The sequence below is a fragment of the Pteropus medius genome, unplaced genomic scaffold, assembly GCF_902729225.1.
Source record: "Pteropus medius unplaced genomic scaffold, Ma_sr-lr_union100, whole genome shotgun sequence".
NCBI classification, from domain to species: Eukaryota; Metazoa; Chordata; class Mammalia; order Chiroptera; family Pteropodidae; genus Pteropus; species Pteropus medius.
The window spans coordinates 1052123-1075145 of record NW_024350397.1 but is presented as its reverse complement, the minus strand read 5'-3'; the positions used below and the strand labels follow the sequence as shown (position 1 = coordinate 1075145).

General features: G+C 40.8%; 1 protein-coding gene and 1 pseudogene across 1 annotated transcript; both read right to left on the bottom strand.

The window, feature by feature from the left end:
* Nucleotides 1-4020: 4020 nt before the first annotated feature.
* Nucleotides 4021-4139, bottom strand: LOC120584158 (uncharacterized; annotated as a pseudogene).
* Nucleotides 4140-16005: 11866 nt separating this feature from the next.
* Nucleotides 16006-22293, bottom strand: BAMBI (BMP and activin membrane bound inhibitor). Its single transcript, XM_039839702.1, has 3 exons — nucleotides 22081-22293; nucleotides 18354-18641; nucleotides 16006-17949 (listed from the first exon to the last, which is right to left on the bottom strand). The coding sequence occupies exons 1-3, from the start codon at nucleotides 22154-22156 to the stop codon at nucleotides 17531-17533; spliced, it is 783 nt and encodes a 260-aa protein (XP_039695636.1). The 5' UTR covers nucleotides 22157-22293; the 3' UTR covers nucleotides 16006-17530.
* Nucleotides 22294-23023: the final 730 nt, after the last annotated feature.

The window sequence follows — 23023 nt, the reverse complement described above, 5'->3', positions numbered from 1 at the left end:
TAAATGTTTATTGTTTTAAGCTGTTCAGTTTGAGTATAATTTTTTACTCAGCAAAAGATAAATAATAAAACTCATAAGCTATAGGGCTCTGATAATCACCTTTGAAAACTGGGAAAAAGTAAACCATATTCTTATATCCAACTAAAAAAAAAGAGAGATTGAAATGACACAGAAATAGTCAAGAAATAGTCTAATCTCCCCATGAATGCAGTACTCCACGCCCTACTTCAGGACTAAGAAGGAGAAAAGCAAACCCACCTGCTAATACCCTCATCTCTAAGTGCCCTGGCTGAGGCACAATGAATTTGGTGCCGTTACATATGAGACCAATATGCCTGGTGACTTTTTCCACACTGCCAGGTGTAAGTCCCCACAGACCCCTTCATCTTCAGGGCACGCTGTTCCCATGTGGCTTCCTGCATCAGCCCCACCTGACTCCTGGCCTCTGCCTCTTGGCGTATGATTGAGCTCATTCCTTCATCTCATTCTTTACTGCCCACACATGAGGAACAAGTTTCACCGAGCCCTGGGAACCAAGGTCGCAGGGAGCAGGGCTCCTGCTCTAAAGTAGTAGTTTCCAAATTGGGAGCTAGAGTGCCTAGGATGGCAGCAAGGAAGCAGGGAGGAAATATCATGATTTCTATTTCATTTTATTTTTAACTTAATAAAATTGCTTCACTAAGATATATGGTATGCAGATTGATGGTAGTCGTACATATAATTTATAAACAGATACTCATCTATCGGAAGCTCTTCAGCCTTCATTTGCCGATTGGGTATGCTTTCTATTATTGTCTGGGGAGATACAATAAAGCAGAGGTTCTCAAAGTGTGGTCTGGTCTGGGGACACTACAACTCTCCAAGGCCATTTCTGGGGTTCTGCAAGGTCAAAATTAATCTCACGATAAGATGTTATTTGTCTTTTTTTACTCTCATTTTTTCACTAGTATATAATAGGGTATTCCAGAGACAACATGATGGTGATATTACAACAGATTGAAAGCAGAAGCAGATATAAGAATATAGCCATCTTCTATTAATCTGTACATTAAAGAGATTTTGAAAAATATACTACACTGTCACTTTCTCACTAAATTTTCATTTTGAAAAATACAGTTACTTTTCACTAAAAATGAGCTATTTATAGTAACATACAATGGGTATATGATTATTATTTTAAATAACTCGATATGATAAATACCTACAGATCGACCCACATTAACTAAAGCTCCTTTTGGTCTTTTGTAATTTGCAAATATGTATAGGAAAGTTCAGACGTCTGCTTAAGATATAAAAGCTAGAAAGAACACTGCTATCTCACAACAATGACAAGAAGTTTCAAAACATCTGAACATTCACGACTTTTCTTGAACCTATCAGAAAGCTGAGGTTTCAGGGCAACCAACTAACCTGAAATCTAAGGAAAGAAAGGAACATCCAGGGAGAGAGAGAAGATGAGCCGTTGACTGCCTTGTCTTTAACATTTGATAATTTAATTATAATGTTCCTTAGCATGAGTCTCTTTGGAGTCTTCTCTTTTGGAACTCTCTGGATTTCCTACAACTAAATGTCTTTGTCTTTTCCCAGGTTAGGGTAGTTTTCAATGATTACTTCTTTAAATAAACTCTTTGCCCTTTTCTGTGTCTCTTCTCCTCCCGAGATCCTTATAGAATATGATGATATTCCATAAGTCCCTGAGCTATCATCACTCTTTTTTACTCTTTCTTTTTTTTTTCTTCTCTGATTGGATGAATTCCACTAACTTGTCTTCAAGTTGACGGATCTTTTTTTGGCTTGAACCCCTTTATTGATTTTTTTTAGTACACTTTTTGTATTTTTCAGCTCTGTCATTTCTGTTTGATACTTTCTTATATTTTTTACCTTTTTGCTGAAATTTTCACTTTGTTCATGTATTGTTCTCTTGTCTTTGGTGAGCACCTTTATGATCATTATTTTGAGCTCCTTATCAGGTAAATCACTTACCTTTATTTTATTAAGGTCTGCTTCTGGAATTTTACCTTGTCCTTTTGTTTGGAAAATATTTCTTTGTTTCTTTATTTTCTTTAACTCTCTATGTTTGTTTCTGTGCATTAGATAAAACAGCCACCTCTCCCTATCTCAATATAATGGTCTTATGTAGGAGATGAACCTTATCATTCAGCCCATCCTAAGCTCTTGGTTGCCTCTCAAACCTTCATGATTGCCCAAGCAGGCTGCTTTGCTTTTAGTGGTTCCCAGCATTGAGGGTATGCCAAGATCCATTTCAATGTAGGTATTTTCTCGTTCATCTGATGTGTAGAAGTCACTCAGCTAGGTTTTGCATTTCTTTCACAGGGAATTGCTACATATGTAGGTATAGATCCACTGTGTTCATGGGAGGAGATGAGTTCAGGAGTCTCCTGTGTCACCGCCTTGGAAGTGAACCCTTACCTTTGGTCTAATACACATTTTTTTTTAAGTCACACTCAACATTCACCAAGATAGAACACATTCCGGTGCCTAAGACAAATTTTAACAAAATTTTTAAATTGAAATTATATAAAATATCTTTTCATGCAACAGTGGAATTAAATAAGAAATCAAAAAAAGAAAAATATTGATAAAAATCCCCAGATACATAAAATTAAATAATATACTTCTATATAACCCATGAATCAGTGAAGAAATTACAAAGAAAATTAGTAAATAGTTTGAATTAAATGGAAATGAAAAAACAATATATAAAAATTTATAAGAAACAGCTAAAGCAGTGCTTCGAGGGAAATTCATAACATTAATGTTTATATTAGAAAAGGAGAAAGGTCTTAAATCAGTTATATAAGCTTCTATCTTAAGAAGCTAGAAAAAGAGAGCATATTAAATCCAGTACAAGCAGAAGGAAGGAAACAATAAAGGTAAGAAAATTAACAAAATAGACAATCGAAAAATAATAAAGAAAATTAAAGAAACCAAGGGCATTTTTAAAGCAATAAAATTGATAAACATCTATTCAGACTGAAGGAGAGAAAAAAAGAGGGAAAATACAAATTACTATGATGAGGAATGAAAGAGGGGACTTCACTACAAATCTCACAAAAAAATAAATAAGACAATATTATAAATAACCCTATGCCCATAAATTCAACAACTTGGATGAAATGGACAAATTCCTTGAAAGATATAAACTGCACAAGTTCGCAAGAAGAAATGGATAACATGAATTGTCTTATATCTATTTAAGCAATTGAATTTGTAGCTAAAAGCCTTCCAATAAGGAAAAGTCCAGCCCAAACGGCTTCGCTGGAAAATTTTACAGAACATTTTTAAGGAAGATATAATACCAATTCTATACAAACTCTTCCATAATATAGAAGAGGAAGCAATACTCCTCATCTCATTCCTAACTCCCCAGCATTACCCAGGACCCTAAAAAATATTACAAGAAAAGATAACTACATATCAATATATATTTTGATAAATGCAAAATCCTCAACCAAATACTTGCAAATTTAATTCAGTAATATATTAAAATGGCAATACACTGGAATATGTGGGGTTTATCCCGGGAATACAGGCTGATTCAAAATTCAAAAATCAATTTAATTTACCATATCAACAGAGTAAAGAAAAAGAAACACACGATCATCTCTATAGATGCAGAGAAAGCCTTTTGACAGAATTCAACATTCATTCAGAATAAAAACTCTCTGCAAATTAGAAAATGGGAGGAACTTCCTCAGTCTCAAGTGCTTTTTTAAAAACTACTATCCATACTTAATGGTGACAAACTTAATTCTTTCTCCCTAAGATTAGGAATAAGGCAAGAATGTCTACTTCCACAGTTCCTATTTGATATTATAATGGAGGCTCTAGTCAGGGAAATTAGGCAAGAAAAAGAAAAAACGGTAACAGATTATAAAAGAAAGAAATAAAACTGCTTCTTTTTTTTTTTTTTTTTTTTTAGGCAAGGTAACCCTTGGTTGACCTCACAGATTGCAAGGACTTTGTCATCTTACAAATCCCTTATTTTTTTATTTTTTACACCTACAGCACCTGGTCTTCATATGTGGTCTCCCATCCAAGTACTAACCAGAACCAACCCTGCTTAGCTTCTGAAATCAGACAGGATCAGGCTTATTCAGGGTAGCATAGCCATAGACTAAAACTGCTTATACTCTCAGGTGATATGACTGTTTATGTAGAAAATGACAAAGAATCTACAAAAAAAAAAACAACTACTAGACCAAATATGTCATATAAACAAGGTCACAGGATATAAAGAAAGTATTTTATAAACCAATTGTGTTTCTATGCACTTGCAATGAATGATTGGAAACTGAATTTTTTTAAATGTATAGGTGAGTCCTGAGATGAATGTTTGAGAATCATTGCTCTAAAGAAGACCATTAACTAGAGGTCATTGTTTCTGAGCATACCCTTCAGGGCAAGAAATGTTTACCCTTCTCCACTTCATAATCTCCATTCACATTTGGAAGAGGGTGATAACTTTCCCCAAAAACATTCACTCCTGGTTCTCCAGAGCAGTGCTTTTCCAACTATCTGTGACATAATACCATTTTTTCCCCAATCTATCAAAGACTGATATAAAATACAATAAAAGTAAATTACTAGGCAAAATGAAATTAAAGCCAAGGATATACAAATAAATTTTTTAAATTAGATTCTATAGACATAAAATTACTCCATCAAATTGCTATTAAAGTTTCTAGATGCTTGCTTTCAATTTTTGTGCTTATCTCATTACGAACCAGTTCAAAGCAGTGTGTGGACTAACCCCAACCGTGGACCACACTTCAAGTCACCTTGTCCTGGCATTTTGGTAGCAAGGTCAAGGAAAATGGAGGAGCTATTAAAAAATGATGAGGAACCCAGACAGTCTATGAAGCACCCGGGTCTAACTTTGCCACAAAGTTACAAACCCCAGGAAGAGAGCCCTTGCTGACAACCCTGCATTTCTTTACATCGTGGCCTGAAGTCTCGAGGCTCTAGATACCAGATTTAACTGCTGCTTGGGAGTCCACTTGTGACCCTGGGGCTTGTTTTATTAAATGTTAACCTAGTCCATTCGTTTCCCTTTTCCACGCCTAAGAAAAAAATTTAATTTTCTCTTTGCCTTCTAATATTCGTTATGTTTTCTTTTTTCTCCCTCATGCATTTTGTTTGTTCTTCTCTCTCTCTCTCTCTCTCTCTCTCTCTCTCTCTCTCTCTCTCTCTCTCTCTCTCATATGCAACCACAAAATACAGAAAATCAAGATGAGTCAGGTCTGCAGAACACATGAAGGCTTCTTGAAATGGTTAAAACTTTCTTCTTATTCTCTATCCAGAACATGTTTTAATACATTGATCTAACCAACCAAGAATTTTCTCTCTCTCCCTCTCTTACACTTTATTTAAGCAAAACTTGGAAAAGTTAAACATTGACTTTTTATATGCTAGTCATATAAAAGTCATTCTGGTGACCTTTTGTATGCTAGACTCAGGCTGAGTGTTTCGTGTAATCTGATGTCTTAACCTGCTGATTCTAGCATTTTATCAATGCCTGACAATTCCCATCATACTACTTAACCTTAGTTTTGAAATAGCAAATATTCATCGTTAATAAGAAGCTGAATGTCTCTGGATGTTTTGATTATTCTAAAAATAGAAGAGTACTCTTCTGTGAATTCAATCATGTCAAAAATTCCCACTGTGTTGTAGTCTTGACTGTTTTCTAAAAGGTAATTCTTTTAGGACAGTGTTATGAATGAAGTGAATGAAGTCAAAGCATGACCATGAAGAAAGTTCTTTGAGTCTCTTTTGCCGAACAAGACACTGTCTGGAATATAATTACAGTTTCTGAGTGCTATTGAGGCTTTAGAAATACAACTTATATGAAGTTGGACATTTTATGACTTTACAAAATATATCCTGAAACTATTCATTGAAATTGCTCCAGGATCTCTCTGTTCTTAGCACAGAATTAAAAAGCAAGACTGTTAAAAAAGTGAATTTAACACATCATTTTTTTTCCACAAGTACTTCTGTTTCCAAAAGCAAATTTACTCACTTAAAAAAAAAATCTTTCAAAAAGGTCCACAAATATAAACCACAAGGTTCATCAGAATCAATTGATTTCTGCTGCTTTTAGTTCAGAGAGTAGTTTGTACAAAGGTAAGAAGCAACTAGAATAAAAGGGCCAGAAAGAGGAGTTAACAGTACCCTCTGCTTATCCCCAAAGTAAGGGGGTCACTGGGGAGGCGAACAGAAATCCTTTCCCCATAGCCATCATATAAAGCGCTCTTTCCTCGAGGAATTAAACCTAAAAAAGAAGAGAAAAAATTTCTTCTCAGCCCCAAACCCAGGTAAGCGAGGCAGAGAATTCCTGGTTCCACTGGGAGGGATGGGGTGAGACTGGGCAGAAATCATGGGATTTGAGTTCAGTGTGGTTTTGCCTTCCTGAGAGGTAGAGATCCTGTTTCAAAGAGTCATTGTAAAGATTCCATTCAGAAATAAAACTTTGGGAAGTTGATTTTATTTTTCTCCCAAGTTTTCAGTATCTGTTGGGGAGAAAGTGGCCCAGCGCTATGGTCCTGGGCAGAGATTCCTGCTCACAGCATCACTTTGGGCAAGTCACTTAGACAGTTCTTTCCAACTATGAGGTAGGCAGAAGAACACCCAATTTTGCAATATTTAAGTACTATTTAAGTATTAAATGTGTAGATGTAGGTCGACAAAATATTTTTCTTGTTGTCCCTAACCAGGACACAGTCTATTAATCTTAACAGTTCATCTAATGATAGAAAATTTTCAAAAACAAAAGACAGTTTCATTGTTATATATTATTAGTTTTATGTAAAAGAAAAGTACAAAAGTTAAGGTTATTTTAAGCAACATTGTCTCTAAGGTTTGGAGGGGGTTTTTTACGTTTTTTCTTTTTTTTTTTTCTTTTTTTTTTAGTTGAACTCGATGTTTTGTTGTTTCATTTTTATTCAGGATACTCCAAGAAAAGTCAGCACATTTGTTTCAAATTGTACACAACAATGCTGGTACCACTTTCATTAATTATATGGTTCAGATTTTTCTCTCTTCTCTCTCTACCCACCCTAGCCCAAAATCTAAGCCTGAGGTTTGCTGTTAATGTTCTGAATGAGTAGTACATTTATTGGTGGAAAAAAAGGAAAGATGGCCTTCAGCATATAACTGTTGGGTACACCATTTTCTGTCTTCTTAAAGTAAACTTTATGGTTTAAATATAAATAGTAAAGGAAAAAGGATTCAAAACCTATATTGAAAGAGTAACAGAACTCAAAGTGTAGAAGAAACAAAAATGTGAAAACACATGAGAAAAAGCTCATCTTAATTTCAAAACGGCACTTTAAAACCAATTCCTATTCTATGGTGCCTTTCCCAAGGAGATCAAAGGGCCGTACTAGCCCCACAGAACTCCCACAGCTCACATGAGAGGTACAAGGAAAACAGCATTGTTGTGACTCTCGTTTTACAAATGAAAACGACGAAGCTGGGAAATGGCATGATTTACTACATCTGACTAGTCAGTATAGAATCTTCGAACAAATTGCTTCTTTTTCAAAAACTGAAAACTGACCTCATCAGAGTCATACATCAGAGCTGTGAACAAGAGCCGAAAGAAAGATGTTAGAGGAATAGCTGTTGCCGCGGTAGCTTATATGGATCACCTTCACTCTGCCAGGCCTTGTGCTACAGGCTGCCCGAGGAGCTGACCGGAGCATATGGGAAGGCTCTCCAGTTCCTCTGGGAACCACCGAAGCCGCAGTGCTTTTCCCCACCGACTTGAGGCCAACGCTGTTGTGAGTCACCTTGGCACGGGGTACAAGGCTCCTGCATCGAAATTCCCGTGGACCTTCTGGGGGTGCAAATCCCCGCTAGGTGTGGCCAGGGAGGGGCGCTCAGCCCCTGAGATAGCCTGTGATGAACCCCGGCCAGGTTAGCATGTAGGTGCCAGGCTGACCAGCTGCCTGCCATGAGCCACCCATTCAGCCGGAACACCTGCAGCTCAACATCTCATCAAACCATGATCTGACCGGCCTTTCCTGGGCCTGTCGGTTCAGAATTGTGCCAAGTTGGAGCATGTGCTCATGGAGAAGCTCTGGCAAGCTCCCTCTCTTGCAGGAGGCAGCACATGGTAAGGTTGGTAAGTGCCCACCCTTCCTCCCAGCTCTGCCAAGATCCCCATCTTGACTTCCTCGAGATGCCTCCCTGCTGGCTACTCCTCCATCTCGCAGTCACGTTAATAGACTGGAATAGACTAGAAATGTCACCTACTCAATTTCATCAGAGAACTACAGAGTGGCTGGTCATAAGTTGTTCTGTCTGCAGCAGGAATGAGGACGATTTTGTCAGATTTCAGTGAAAACTGTCAGACCCGGGCCTCAGAGGAACGGACATCACCTTCTAGAGCGACAATGAATCAGAGCTCAGGGACCACAGGGCACCAGAAGAATTGCCAGTGTGTTCTCAGTCCTAAGGATGATGGCCTTTTCCCTCAATCACCATCTTGGCCAGAAGCTCTCCAGCTTGCCTCATACCTGCTAAGTCCATAGGTTCTAATCCTACATTATTAATGAGTACAGAACATTCACCAGGAACTATCAGGTTACACGTGTCTTGGAAGTTCAGTGAGGTGAGTTAAAATCTGACAAGGTCTTGAGCATGTAGCCAAGTTTGTATCTAAGCAAGCAAGAGCCCAGCGCTCCAGGCCCAGGATTACTCAATACTGGTCCAGGACCAGACTGCCAGCTCGACATCATGGCACCAAGGTTGACACAGAAAGCTTTCCAACAAGCCAAAGTCAAAGTTCTGTGTCCAATCAAGTCACTGGAAGACAAACATGCTGGACAGAAAAGCAAAGCTCAAATACATCATCGAAAGAAAGGACATAAGGGGTCAGAACCAGCCTGAGGCAGGGTCCAGAGAGATGGCCTGAGTGGTGGAGCATCATAGACAGGAAAGGAATCTCAGGTCTGGGGGGGAAAGTGGGAGGATACACCAGCATCAGCAACAAAAACCCATGTCCAAGGGCATCGGAAGAAACAGGGTAAGGGGCGAGACCCAGAATGGGTGGAAAGGCTTAGAGTTGGTCAGCTAATGAGAAAAGTGCTGGAAATGCCTCTGTGTCTCATTCAGCACATGCCTCCAGGAAGCGGCTGGGGGCTGCTTAAAGATGCTGTGGCGATGTGAGACATAGACAGATTCCTGGGCTTGGGAAAGTCTCGCTGATTTGTCGGTTTCTTATGTAACATGCCCATCAGGCTGACTTAAGGAACCTTAACAAATGTAGAACCATGTATGTCACAACACTTTTAGTAAGAAACGATAAATGACAATTGGTAGATTTGCGATGGGTACTCTATTATCAATGTTGTCTTGTGATTTTAGTTCCACGGATTTAGAAGCACAGATTCTCATGAGAACAGTCCTCACTCGGTTTATGGATTACAGGTGTGATCTGGAACAAAATTTTAACATGCCTCTTGCCTTCCAGAGGGGATGACCTTCACCAGCCCTTCACCCGGACCCCCGAGCAGCAAGACAGTGGGCAGTGCCAAGGGCAGTGAACTGTGGTTTGGCCCTCTGTCAACTAAGTCAACAGAGCAAACCTACACATTTGACAGGTGTGTATTCATTAACAAGATGTGCAAAAACAGGTATTTGTTGTAAGAGGGAACAGATGACATGCCCTTCTTGATTTTGGAGAGTGTTAACACAAACTGCTCCGTGCTGATGTCAAACACTATCATCGTTACTAATAAGTAATATTTTCCTGCAAGGGATATATGATAGTTCCAATATTTTTACATCAAAATTAAGTACTTTCTTACTGTCTTGAGCAAAATATAAACACGGCAGTTTAATCTGGGCAAATTAAAGACACAAATAAAAAAGATTAAACGTCATTGGATCTTTGAATCTATCCAGTCTGGCTCTCCTCACTTTGTCAAGGAGGCGTGGTGACCCCTGTCCACCCCCGGGCCACCCCTGCGACTCTTCTAAGCATTATGAGGGCTTACGAAGGAATAATACCTAGTAAGAATGGCTAACTTTTACAACTTTGCAAGGAATTGAGCTAAATCTTTATTTGCACTATCTCATTTAATCCTCCCAACGAGGCAAAGTGCTGACAATATTATTATCCCCATTGTATCAGCAAGGCAATGGAGGGGCTCGTCAGCCCAAAATCATGACACTCGTAACAAGCCAAGTCTGACCGAACCAAGGTTCCCTGGGAGGCGGGGACCATACACACCCAGGGCCATTACAAAAGACAAGAAAAACATTAGGATGAGCACTGTGAACAAATGCTTTTGACTAAAGTAGGTACGTACAAAGACACAGCCTAGTGAGAGGCTCATCAGCAGGCTTCCTTTAAGGCCAAGGAGGGAGAGAGTTTTCCCAGAAGAGGTCAGAAGATGAAACCAAAGGAAACGGCTGATTTACTTTTTTCCAGATGAGGTAGGTATTCATGGAACGGATATTCTAAAGAGAGTTGGTTTTTTCCCTTCCAGTTGTTTGCTGTTTTGGTGGCTCAGCCCCAGCCAGGAGAGCTCAGAGAAACTCCAAAACGCTGTGAGCCAGCAGCTTCCCAGCAGGTCACTTCCATCAGCGTCAGTCCAGGGACCAGCAGAGCACTTCCGCTCCCGGAGTTAATGAAAATGCTGGGGACCCCGCTGGACCTCATTCATTGCTGAGGGCCATGAAAAAGGGCTCCATAAATCTTCTGCCCTTGGAGAAAAGGTCGCGATAAACAAATTGAGCATTTCAAAGCAACCTGTTAGCTGCTCACCCCAATTTGCATACAAATGCCAACAAACAGCCTCCCATTGTTAAACAAGATGGTTTAGGAGGTCGGGTTTTACGTCTGACCACAGTGTTTGTCACAATCCAATCCCTTGAAAGATTTACCTCTTAACCTGCCTCACAATCAAGTGTCAGGCCGGGGAAATGACCCTTGACATTTAGCGATTCCGGATGGACACACAATCCCCCTTCTGACAGCCTCCTAAAGCAGCACCACCTCCGTGCTTTGTCAGCCTGTGAAATCGGTGGCCAGATGCAAAGAATCCCAAAGGAGATGGAGCTTTGAATCAAGCATGATCACTGCTACATCAGGTTTTGCAGAGAGAATACCTTTTTTCTACTTCCAGCAAAGAAGTCTGCCTTTCCAAATGTCTACAGCTGTGGTGCTTTTAAAGAAGTGGGATTTCTCTTTTCCACACTTTATCCATATTTTTAACAAACACTACTGGAAGCAGGTTGACATCAGTTTGAGCCAGGGCTCATAGAAAATAGAAATATATGTATAAAATATATGTATAAAAATATTTCTAAATAAATAAAAGGCATGTGGGAAATTAGAAAAAATATAAGGATTGGAAAGGCATGAGTGATTATCTCCCCCTACAGACACACACACACACACACACACACACACACACACACACTTTAAAAAAACTTACCTTTGGCTCCTTAAAGTTATCTATGCATAAGTAATTTTCTTGATAGCACTGTATAATAACAAAAGGAACACATACAAAACTGTAAACAGATGCATAGGAGGCATTTGCAGTTTTGAAGTAAAAAGCAATCTTCAAATAAAGATGCTAAGTGTTTGGGAGAGAAGGTAATTTATAACTTCTGCTGTGTCCTTGAATGAAAGATGCGGCAAAGTATTTGTTGCTTTAATTATAGAATCTGGTCAGGGTTTCATTTTAAAAGAAAAGAATTTGCCGGAGTTGTTTGGTGTGGCTGGGACAAGCTATTGAAGACGAGAAGCTAAATCAGCCTGCTGAGTCCAGGTTCTTCACCTTTTGGACCAATAAAACTCTCAGTGGCTTGTTCTTACCTCCTTAGAAAAATAATGTTTCATGAAAACTTTGGATATTTTACAACACGAAAATGAAAGTACAACTCTTAAGCTTAATGGGGAATGATGATGTACTTCTTGGTGAGAATTAGTATCCTTAAATTAGCTTGGAGATTGCCCAAAATTTAAAAGGTGGGCTGAGCCATTTGACCTTAGCAATGCTTCATTAATTTTCAGACGCATTTGAATTGTCTCTCCGCAGCAACATTCACAAGCAATTTGTTTTCCTTTAGGCCTCTCATACAAAAAAATTATAAATCCGTAAAACAATAGTTTAGGGTAGAGAAACTAAAGAGAGGCCTTTTTGTTTATTCACTGACAATTTGAATTCAGATATCTGATGGCAAGAGGCCTTAATCCAGCCACCAACGACAATACCACCTTTTGAGCTTTATTTACTTAAATTAAAAGGTATTTCTTAATTAAAAAAAAAAAGAGAGAGAGAGAGAGACTTTAAGCTCTCCTTTATCTCACTCTCTCCTTTGGGTAGATTATGGAAACATTCAAAGGTTATTGATCCTAGCCCCTGTCACCCCACCCCCACTGGGAGTTCACAGATTAATCCCTAAAGCCAGGTGATAAATACCCCATTTACCAAGGCAACTGTGAATTAAAGTCTATGCTATCAAAATCACCTCCAGTAACTTTAGTAAAAAATGCTTCAAAGTGGACTGGACTTCCAACACTTGAAAAGTAAGAAACTGCTTTTCAAAGTGTGGTGTTTTTCCACTGTCCTCATCAGTTCCCTAGGGAAATTCCAAGGGGAAGAGACCAGGGATAAAGAGCTTTCTGTATTTCTCTTGGTTTTAACTGCTAAAACAATTTTTGTTCCATTAGGTTTGTAATGTGAGATCTTTCAGAGTGAATTTACACAACAGCCTCTGACTTTATTAATTCGTCACAAGTAACTTAGTCCTCACATGTCTAAAAACAAATTGCTGACTTCTCACAAATTCCATCATCTACTTACACACTGCCTTGAAAATTGTTAACTGTAAAATTATTCCAGGATGACAAAGACCATTGAGCTAGCATGGTATATATGTATACGTGTGGCATGCAATAATTACTCACTCATCTTTCCAGGGTTCTACTCAGGTTTAGTCCTACATCAATTTAATCTACAAGATTTAGGAAGCTAAACACAATTTGAAATAGCCCCTGAGAGGCCATCTGGCCACTAGCCACCAGATAGAATGAATCCCTGAAAAGTCTTGAGGAATGACAAATGCCTCGAGGTATTATCTAACTGCTTACCCAAAGTTATCTCCAAAGATGGCTCGCCAATGCCTTTCCGGTTACTGCTTTTTGTATTCATAGAATGGGGAAAGTTTGTAGAAATATGGCTGGTAGGCCTCCCGTAGTAATAACTACTTTGAAACTCCCCAAAGCAGATCCATTGCTGCCTTGATACAAGAATTATACCCCTATCTGGTTAAACTCAGCTTGCCACCTTCCCAATTCTATTTCCAAATTTATGGGATGGCAGACAAGAGCAAGTGAATTTCACCACTGCGCTGCAGAATGGTGTAGCGTTAGCAAATTAGCAAGGATGTGTTTAGAGTCTAAAACTATACCCCAAATAAAGAGGTGTAGAAATTTGAAAGAGCATTTAATTTCATTATTTCACTGGCTCACAAATTCTCAGATCAGCAATCTGCCTTTTTAAGTCAGCAGAATGAGTGTGAGTGACAGAATGAATTGGGTAGAGGGAAGGGGAGTGAGTTGGTTTCTGGAGCGGTAATTTTTTTCCATTACAACTGTGGTCCACAGAGTAACTAACTAACTTAACTTTGTCCAGGGAAATTAAATGGATTTTTCATTAGCTAACCCCCTCTCCAGCAAAATTCACAAAGTCTCCAAAACCATAGTACTTGTTTGGCATGCATCAATCAGACACAAACTATTCAAGCAGGTTTGAAACATTATCTGTCACTTAAATTGGCTTTTGGTTTTCTCAATAGAGTAACCATCCAGAGCAGCTGAAACTCTTGAGAGAACTTCATTCTGCCAAAAAACAAAAAACAAAAAAAAACAAAAACAAAAAGGTATATAAAATTAAAATGTTCTTATCAGTAGCCATGTGGATTATTCCAAAAGGAAATAATTACAAACCAACATAATTGGTAGATATGAGGCTAAATGCAGTAAAAAGAAATTAAAAATACAAAATACAGTCTGCAGGTGACTGAAGGGCCTGCAAATCTTAAATATACAAAGATCTGAAATATGTAAAAGTAAAAATATCCACTGCGTAAGTGACAGGCATAAGTTCTTAAATTTTGAGGCATGTTAGGCCACTCCACTTTACCCAAGACTCTTGTGTATATTAATAGAAATGGCTACTATATCTCCTCCAATAATCTCATAAAGTATTATCGTTGCCCCCATTTTATAGGTAACAAAACTGAGTTTCAAAGAGCTTGTCACTTGTCCAAGTTCACATAGCTTGTAGGGACAAAGGCAGCATCTGAACCCAGGCTGTGTCTTCGAAGTGACCTTGACCGCTACTCTGTATGAGTTCAGTCTCATACTGTGTAACTTTTGGAGGTTTAAAGTTATTTAGGATGAGACAGAGAAGAGGACCAATTAGAGATAAAGAAAAAAAGCCATCCAGCCCCTAAAAGGCTAGTCCCAGACTCATGATACTAGATCCCACTGCTTTCAAGCTTTTAGCCTATAATCAACCCATATTGAAACCAGATTTACGAGCTCTTCAGAGGAGAGCTTTGTGATTTTCTAAAGCAGACATGTTTGGTATTTTAGAAGGTTGAACCCCCTATGGTGCAGTGTTTTTAATAAAATCAGTTCAGCAGAAATTAGAGACACACCAGTCAATTTCTAGGAAGCCTCTGAGCCGTTCAAAATAAGGGGGGAAATATCATAAAAGACAGAACCATGTACAGATCAATTTTTTTCAAAAGAGGTAGAATGTAAGGGGCGTAGATACAGAAATGTGGCAAATTTGGTCCCATTTGTCTCTGGTTTGGGCAAATTTCCACTTAGAAAGGAAAATTACTTTGGGGCGGGGGAAGCTTTATGTCTTGTAGTAAACAAGAGCTGTTCCTGGTTAACCAGGACTTGCACTGACACCTGAAAGTAACAGTAAACATCACTATGAGGGAAAAACAAGTAAATCAGTCATTACCATTCTTACATCACTGAATCAGGTAAGTAGTTATTTCATGAAGGGTCCTTTATCTCTGCTCTTGGCAACTTCCACACTCTCATAGGAAAGCAAAAGAATCTATATTTAGTTCTTCGAAAAAATCAAAGTAGAGAAGCACGCAATATTTTCATTGAAAGGCCAAGTTATGCGTAGATCTGACTTTAAGACTTGTGGCAAGGACATGTGCAAATACTAAATGAATAAGAGGATATTAAAAGAGGATTTATTAGCAAAAGAGTCAAGCCAGTCTATTAAGTGGTTCGAACTTGAGCCCCAGAACTCAGTTTGACAGAGAAAGCATGGGCGCAGTACCACCACCCCATCAACAGGGAGATGTAAACAGCCTTATGAATTTACAGTGGGAAGAACAAGATGCAGGTCAGCAAAACACAGAACCAAGTGGACACTTTGCATTCATCTTCCATCAAATTTCTATGATTTTAGCTCTAGCCTGGATCCAGGCCTATCCTGGAGCATGGGGTTTACTGATTTCAAAGTGCTTCAAAGCATGTGAATTTATATTTTTCATTGCTTTATTTCCTAATAAATTGCTAAGTTCTTAGTTAACTGGGACTTGAAAGAAATGAGGTGAGTAGAGAATGACAGCAGGGCAAGCAGAAAATTAACCATACAGAACTGATACAAAGGCTGGCTATTTAAAGAATAACTGAGCTTGCATGATGCTGTACATGAAAAGGTGAAGAAACAAGAAGTCTTTCCATCCTAAATGGCAAAACTACTCTATCTGATTTAGAGCTAGAAAGCAGAGGGGAGGAGTGGAAATTTCACCAACGGCATTTTAATCAATTCTCTTCTCTAGATAGGTTTGGATAGTGAGGTACAACAATCCTTTAGCTCCATCAAAAACTAACACACATAAAACTTAACACCTTATATAAATTGTAAGTCATGCATGCACGAACTGTCAATCTCAAAAAGCACAAAACAAATGCTGTCATTTATTAAAATGTGTATTTATTCCATAGCCTAATTTGTTTGGGGCAGTGGCCTTTTGATTATTAAATAATCTAGGTATTCATTTTCAAACTAGTCCTTTCAATTCCATTTCTTCCATGAATTGGGCTACTGCATCTAAGGGATCCAAATTATTCTTATAAAAAATTGCAGAAAATCTTTTTTTCAAAATCCTTTAACACTCATAAAAGAAAACCTCATACTCATATATGCAGGCTAGAGGTTAATTTTTAAGCTAAAGTTTCAAATATACAAAAGAATGAAGGAAAAAAAACCCTATATGACAAATTATTGTCATATTTAAGATAATAAAAGACCCATTCTGGAGGGAAAAGTACACAAATGTGGCATGGGTTTAAATTCAGGCTGGGCAGAGTTGCAGACAAGGTTTTACAGGAATGGGAGAGGGTTAGTGGCTAAAGTCAATGTTCTATTTGGTTATGTTAATAAAAGGATCATTTGGGGGAGGTAAACTAGTAGCATTGTGTTATTTAAATCTGTTAATATATAATGTTCACAATTATAAACCTTTTAAAAATTGAGAAGTAAAAAGTAAAATATAATGTTAATAGAACACTGTGTTGAAGGAAGTTGTGAAAACTGGGAGCGTGGTACAGTAAAGTGTAGCTAACTTGGTTTGAGACAGAGTAAATAGTAGAAGACAGTGACTAACTTTAACAACAAAAAAAAGTTTCGTTTAGTAGGGGTTTTTTTTACTGGTTGGAGGTAGACACATTTAAAAAAGTATTCCAGAGCAACTGGATCAAATTGATAAATAACAGTACTTTTGTTAAGGCAACTTCAGAAACTGATCGATATCTGACCTGGTATAAATACGCTTAAGATTTCTCTTAGATGAAAGCTAAAAACCAAAATGGTCTGAACAAAAAATGTGGGTAAGACACTGAAGGATGGGCGGTACATTTAGAAATTCTACGTGCTGTAAAAAAATTATACATGAGCATGTAAGAATATACAAGATCTTGGTCTTGTTTTTTTAAAAAAAAAAAGAAAAGAAAAAATCAGGCCAAAACCTAGTTAGATCCTACTATGAGCAACAGATCTTCATGTGTATAATTAACATGTAGTTTCTTACTTCCCACTTAGTTTTTAATTTATGACAAGACACTGCTAAATTTCAGACAAAATATATATATATATTTAAATCTTTACAATAAATCAAGATGTAGGAGCTTACATAGAGCACATTTTGGTTTATTTAGGTACTCATTCCAGCTCCCTCAGATGCAAATCACCCTGGTAACAGTGTGTGTACATAGTCTTCTCTTTGCTTTTTATAATTTCAAAGCAAATAATACATTTGACTGTATGTAAGTCTGTGCAAATAATCCTTCAGAAGAAACATCCAAGATTCTGTTTGCAGAGGTCATTTTGTCTCTCAAAGATGATCACATGAGTTTGTTTTTCTTCAGATAAAGTGCTCCTGTCCAGCAGAACTCAAAGGCCTTCAAGCATCCAAGAAGCTCGGTTCAGATAAGACGAGGTCATACGAATTCCAGCTTCCCGTGCCCACTATACATGCCCCAGTGAACAAGCGAGAGGATCTTGTCGTTGCTGAGGTCTGCTTGTCTCATTTTGTCACAGGTCAGACAGCAGTTCTCATGCCCACTCACTGGCACCATGCATTCCAAGTCCAATTTTGCAACCTGCCCCTTTTTGGAATGGTGTCCGTGAAAGCTGTAGTGCAAACGGGAGAGCATCTGCTGCCGCTGGTCCTGCAGTCTCTTGTTTTCACTTCGAAGCATCCTCAAGGCCAACATAATAAGCAACACTAAAATCAGCCCTCCGGCGATGGGAACGGCAATCACGGCAGCCCGGAACCACAACTCTTTGGAAGAAGTCAGCTCCTGCACTTTGGTGATGAGGTTTCTGCTACTGTCATGCTGATACCGGTTCCCTTGTCCTAAAGGAGCAGGAGCAAAATGATCAATCTATGCTAAGCCCTCCTATGGACATTCGTGATTACCTCTCCATTTTAAACAAGGCACCCCATTAAAAAGCTTACACTTAAGAAAATAAATGTTGCAAAAAAGCTTACAAAAACGTTTGTTTACTGACCGTCATTACTAAGTAGTAATGGTCATTTAATATTTTCAAAATGTTGAAAAACCAGGCGAAACCTATTACACAGACAGATATCTAATGCTCAGGCAGACGTAAAAGCTACTCAATAGAGATGCATCTTCGCATCCAGCCTGGTGTCTCTAATTACATTAACAACAAAATCAATAGCAGACATACAAAGTCACGTCTGTCACTAGCCTATAGATCAGGCAAGCATTTGGGTTAGAAAGGGCTTCCACCTACCTGAGGCCTCCCCCTTGGGAAGAGAGAGTACATCATGCAGCCCTCTATAATTGCACATATCTTCATGACAGCATTCCAAAGTGGGCATGGTGGTGCCAGAGTGGTTTTGTGCCTGTTTGGCTTGGCAGATGTCTGCTGTGCTTGCCAGAGAGTCCAGGCAGCCATGGGTGAGTGGAGAATTTGTGTTCTGAGGATCCAGAAGTCTAGAGAAGCAAGCGCTCAGCTCAGATTTACACATATAGCCAGTTGCTACGCAGTGGGCAGCGTCACAGTAGCATCTGATTTCACCTGAAAACAATGAGAAATTGCGTCAAACTACTTCAGAGACCAGATAAAGCATCTGCTTAAGCAATCCCTAAACCCCAAGCTCAAAGGCACTAACTTTTAGAACACTCGGCTGAACAGCAGGCCATGTAGACTGGAAAAGCCCTTTGTGCAAATCAGTGTTGAAATGTCAATCCAGTTAAATATAATTTTAGAAATGTATTAATCCTAATAGCGGAGAATCAAAGTTCGATTTAGGTTTCTGATAAATTAGTGAGTAATTAAAAATAATATTTTTATTTTCAAAAGAAAATAATCATCACAATAATTTCTCCTACCATAAGGCAAATTACGTTATTTATTCAGTTTAATCCTATATGACCATACAGCATAAAAATGCTCGGCTTTTTGATTTTGTCAGTATAAATATTTGATCGGAACTACTGAATTGTTTACTACCTCGAAGGGCTGTGCCAAGATTTAAGAGCTTTAGCTAACACCTTATAAAGTTATTAACTAGAAACACAACAATCTAGAAATTGCTCCAGTCAGGAGGTTTTAAAACTATGAAACTGGGCAGCTATTTGCAACCTCTCTAGAAAAGGCAAACTTTGCCTATAAAGATCTTTTCATGCAGAGGAGCTTTTAGTCAGTATATTGTAAAACAGGAACTAGGCAGTTTACAATTAGTGGTTTGCTTGCCAAAGTCAATTTCTTTCAGCCCAAATGGAAAGTCATAAAACTGGGGGCGGAGGGGAGGGTGTAAAACTGCAAGGCTAACTCCTCCGTCCCCCTGACTCCCCAGTTTTACATGTAATTCAACATGGGATCTAAAAGGGGAAACGCTGAAACTGAAAATCCTCTGCTGGTTGAATGAAAAATCCTTAAGGAAACCTCAAATTTTTCTACAGGAAGTGATTAAAAGTTTCCTTTATAAAACTTATTTTGTGAGTTGCACGTCACTGTTAACATTTTGCGGCAATGCAAGATCTGAGGCTTTTAACATCAATTTTTCGTTAAATAATCTGGGTCTCGGAGTAATCGCTAATATGATATCTGACCCAGTGGACTCCGGTCATTGTCACATGGCACAGCTAAAGCTAACGTTAAGTTGAACTAATGCACACACTTCTTCCCAGCTTCCCAGCCTGAAGTTCTGTCTAGTGAACTGAGACCTCCGCTCTGAAATTGAATACCTCTTCCCACCCTCACCTTTCTTCCTCCACCTCCTCTACATGAATGCCTGAGTAAGGTGCCTCATTTAATTATCTGTCCAAATTCCAAGCCACTGTATGGTACGCTCAGTTTTCACCAGAGGCTGCTAATGCTTGGGTTCTAAAAAGACCAGCCAACAAAACACAGGTCTTTGGCAGCCCCGAGTGTAACTGTCCAAGCTGGAGGTCTCGCTCCTATCCTAAATCTGCGCTCCCTGTCCTAGGTCTGGGCCCAAGTCTCTTCTCCAATGAGACCTTCAAGTTAGGACTCTGCTTTGCAGAGGTTTTCTTCTCTTCAGTTTATTTGATTTTTCACATAAAGCTCACCAGTCTCATGTGATGACTACATGTCCCTAGTCTGACAAATTCCATATATAGAGTAGAATAAAAACAGATTAAGTCAACTTTGATCTGGTTCACCTCAGACCTAGTGCAGAAAAAGAAAACTGAATACAAGTAAAATGCTGCTTAAATGTTTATGAGAGCCTATTTAACATACTATATTTTCAATGACCTAAAATAGTCTAATAAAATTTTGACAGGTAACTAGGAAAGTTCTAACAACTTTTTTTTTTAATTGGAGCCACATTTGAGCAAGTTGAATGAACTTCTGTATTACTGTATTAAAACTATATTCCTGTCGTTTCATAAAGTTTCTTCCTGTGGCATGCAAAAGGCCAGAAAGGGGACTGGTATTTTGAAACAGTGAACAATGCTCTTCTGTTTTCCCCCCTTTCTTGTTACTGTATGTAGTGATTAAACAAAAATGTCTGCTTTAGTCAAGATGGCTACAGGAGAGACTGCTGGCTTCTTTTAAAGCTTTTGAAGTCCGCAGCAGGCAGAAATCTCTGATCCCCTAATTATATCATTATCAGGCACATAGTTTCGGTATCTGTGACTTCATGTCAGCCTCAGTCCCTCCCAGTTCTGCTAGCCTTTGATAGGGCCAGGACGCTCCCCTCTGCAGGCTGCGAGGGCTGTTATTTAGGGTTAATTACACCCTTCCTTCCAAAATAAATAAATACTGTAGCACATCATCCTTGCTGGGCTAGCTTATCCTTTAACCTCATGCCTGATACATGGCAATTAGAGAAAAGTGGGGGGTGCAAAAGCTAAATAACGCTTCCTATCTTAAAAAAATTTCTGTTCACTGAACAGTAGGTAGAGCTCATGGCAGGGTAGGTGGAGGAACCTTGAAATCTAGAGGGAGTTTGGGTTATTTCAACATAAAAGGCGAAAGCCTGCACGCGGGGGAAAAAAGAAACTGACCACTGCCTTTTTTTTTTTTTTTTTTTTTTGAGTGTTTGTAAAATACGAGGTGAGTGGGAAATGAGACCGCTGACAGCGCCTACTCCTCCCGGCCACTGAGAAGCAACACAGCACATACTCATGCACAATGAACACAGACCCGGGACACCTACACACTCAGGGAGGCACACACATTCACTAGCTCATAAAGACACTCAGAGACACACAAAGAAACTCAAGGACAGAAGCACATTCAAATACAGAGACAGACGAATACAGAGATATACCCTAACACAGACACAAAAGAGACACCGGCAGAGACACATTCAAATTCACAGACACATTTAAATACACTGATATACTCAAACACAGAGATAGATTCAAAAATAGAGACACTCACAACAGAGAAACACATTCACAGAGGCACACTCAAATTCAGACACACTCAAACACAGAGACACAACAGAGGCAAGTCGGACAGAGACACTCGGGCACCGAAAGATACTCAAATAGAGATGTACTCACAGACAGCGGTACACAGATATACGGATGGACACACGGACGGACGGAAACACACACACTCAGGAGCTGTGCAGCTGGGGGAAGGGGTCTGCGGTTCCTCCCGGACGCCCCCGCCCTGCGGTGGGGAGGGAGGCGCGGTCCGAGCCCGCACTACAACCCTGATCCCCGGCCGCCAACTTTCAGAAGTTCACTACAGACAGACTTACACAAACATTTTGACAACCACTTGCCCTGAGGTCTGACGCCACCTACACGCGCCAGGCCCTGGACACCCGAGGGGGCGGCCGCGAAGCCACCGCCGCGACTTCTAAGAACAGGCAACTTGTCGCGACCTGCGGGCTCCAGCGCGGGAGGAAGCCTCGCCCGCCGCCAACAAAGCCTTGGCAGTTGGCTTCAAAGGCCCGAGGCGGCGGCCGCCCCGGGACCCCGTGCTCCCCTCCGCAGGGAGCCCGCGCCCAGGCTGACCGGTGGGCACCCACCTTTGGTGAGCAGCACGGCCATGGCGCAGAGTTCGAGCTGCAGCCAGATGAAGATGTAGCTGGAATGGCGATCCATTGACGCCCCCCACGGCCGCGGCGGTCCCGCCGGACCCGGAGCCGCGGCGCAGCTGCAGCCTACGACTCTCGGAGCGCGCCGTGCATGGGTGCTGCCCGGGGCGGGCGCCGTCAGCGACGGGGCGAGTGGCCCGGACGCGGCCGCAGCATGGAGTGCGGCTGCAGGGCGCGCCGAGAGGCCGAGAGGACCTGCGCTCACTGCCTGCGTGCACCAGCTCCTTCGCTGCGCGGCACGCCGCAGTCCTGGGTGGGCTCTCGGTTTCACTCCTCTTCGGTCGGCCACTCTGCGAAGGCAGAGGCTCCGCGAGCCCGCGCAGATACAGCCAGCCGCAAGCTCCCGACTGCGCCGGCCTCGGCCCGCTCCGCTCCGCGCTGTAAATAGCGCTCCGCGCGGGGAGCTGGCCGGGGCCGCCCCGCCCCCTTCCCACCCCCAGCTGCGCCAGCGCCGTCCGATTGGCCGCCAGGCTCCAGTCAGTCATCCCACAGCCAGGGGCGGGCCCAGACGCGGGCGGGGTGGGGACCTGCCCGCGGCTCCAAGCGGCGCCGGAGACTGGGGCCTGCGGCCCCGCGGCTGCTGTCTCCCGCGCTCCCCCTCGTGGAGGTTTGCGGGTCCGTGACCTTCGGGAGGCGCGAGTTGAGTCCGGCCACTTGGGTCTGTCTTTGGCACCCGCCTCCGTGACCCTCACTACTCAGCCTTGGGCCAGCGTCTCCCTGCCAGTGGCTTCTGTTTTGTTCCCCCCAAAACACGCGAGGGACCCGCGTGGCCGCCTTCGGAAGCCCTCCTCCGCCATGCACGCTGAGCGCGCTTGGAGCCTCGGGGACAAGTGGCGATCCCCCGGCGTGCGCCGTTGGCCAAGGCGCTCCTGCG

What these genes read in the sequence shown, in the direction of transcription:
- BAMBI (XM_039839702.1), bottom strand. Translation starts at nt 22,156, where the DNA reads ATGGATCGCCATTCCAGCTACATCTTCATCTGGCTGCAGCTCGAACTC. An exon ending in GGCCGTGCTGCTCACCAAAG is followed by an intron (nt 18,642 to 22,080) that starts GTGGGTGCCCAC and finishes CATTGTTTTCAG; the next exon opens with GTGAAATCAGATGCTACTGT. An exon ending in TCCCAAGGGGGAGGCCTCAG is followed by an intron (nt 17,950 to 18,353) that starts GTAGGTGGAAGC and finishes CTGCTCCTTTAG; the next exon opens with GACAAGGGAACCGGTATCAG.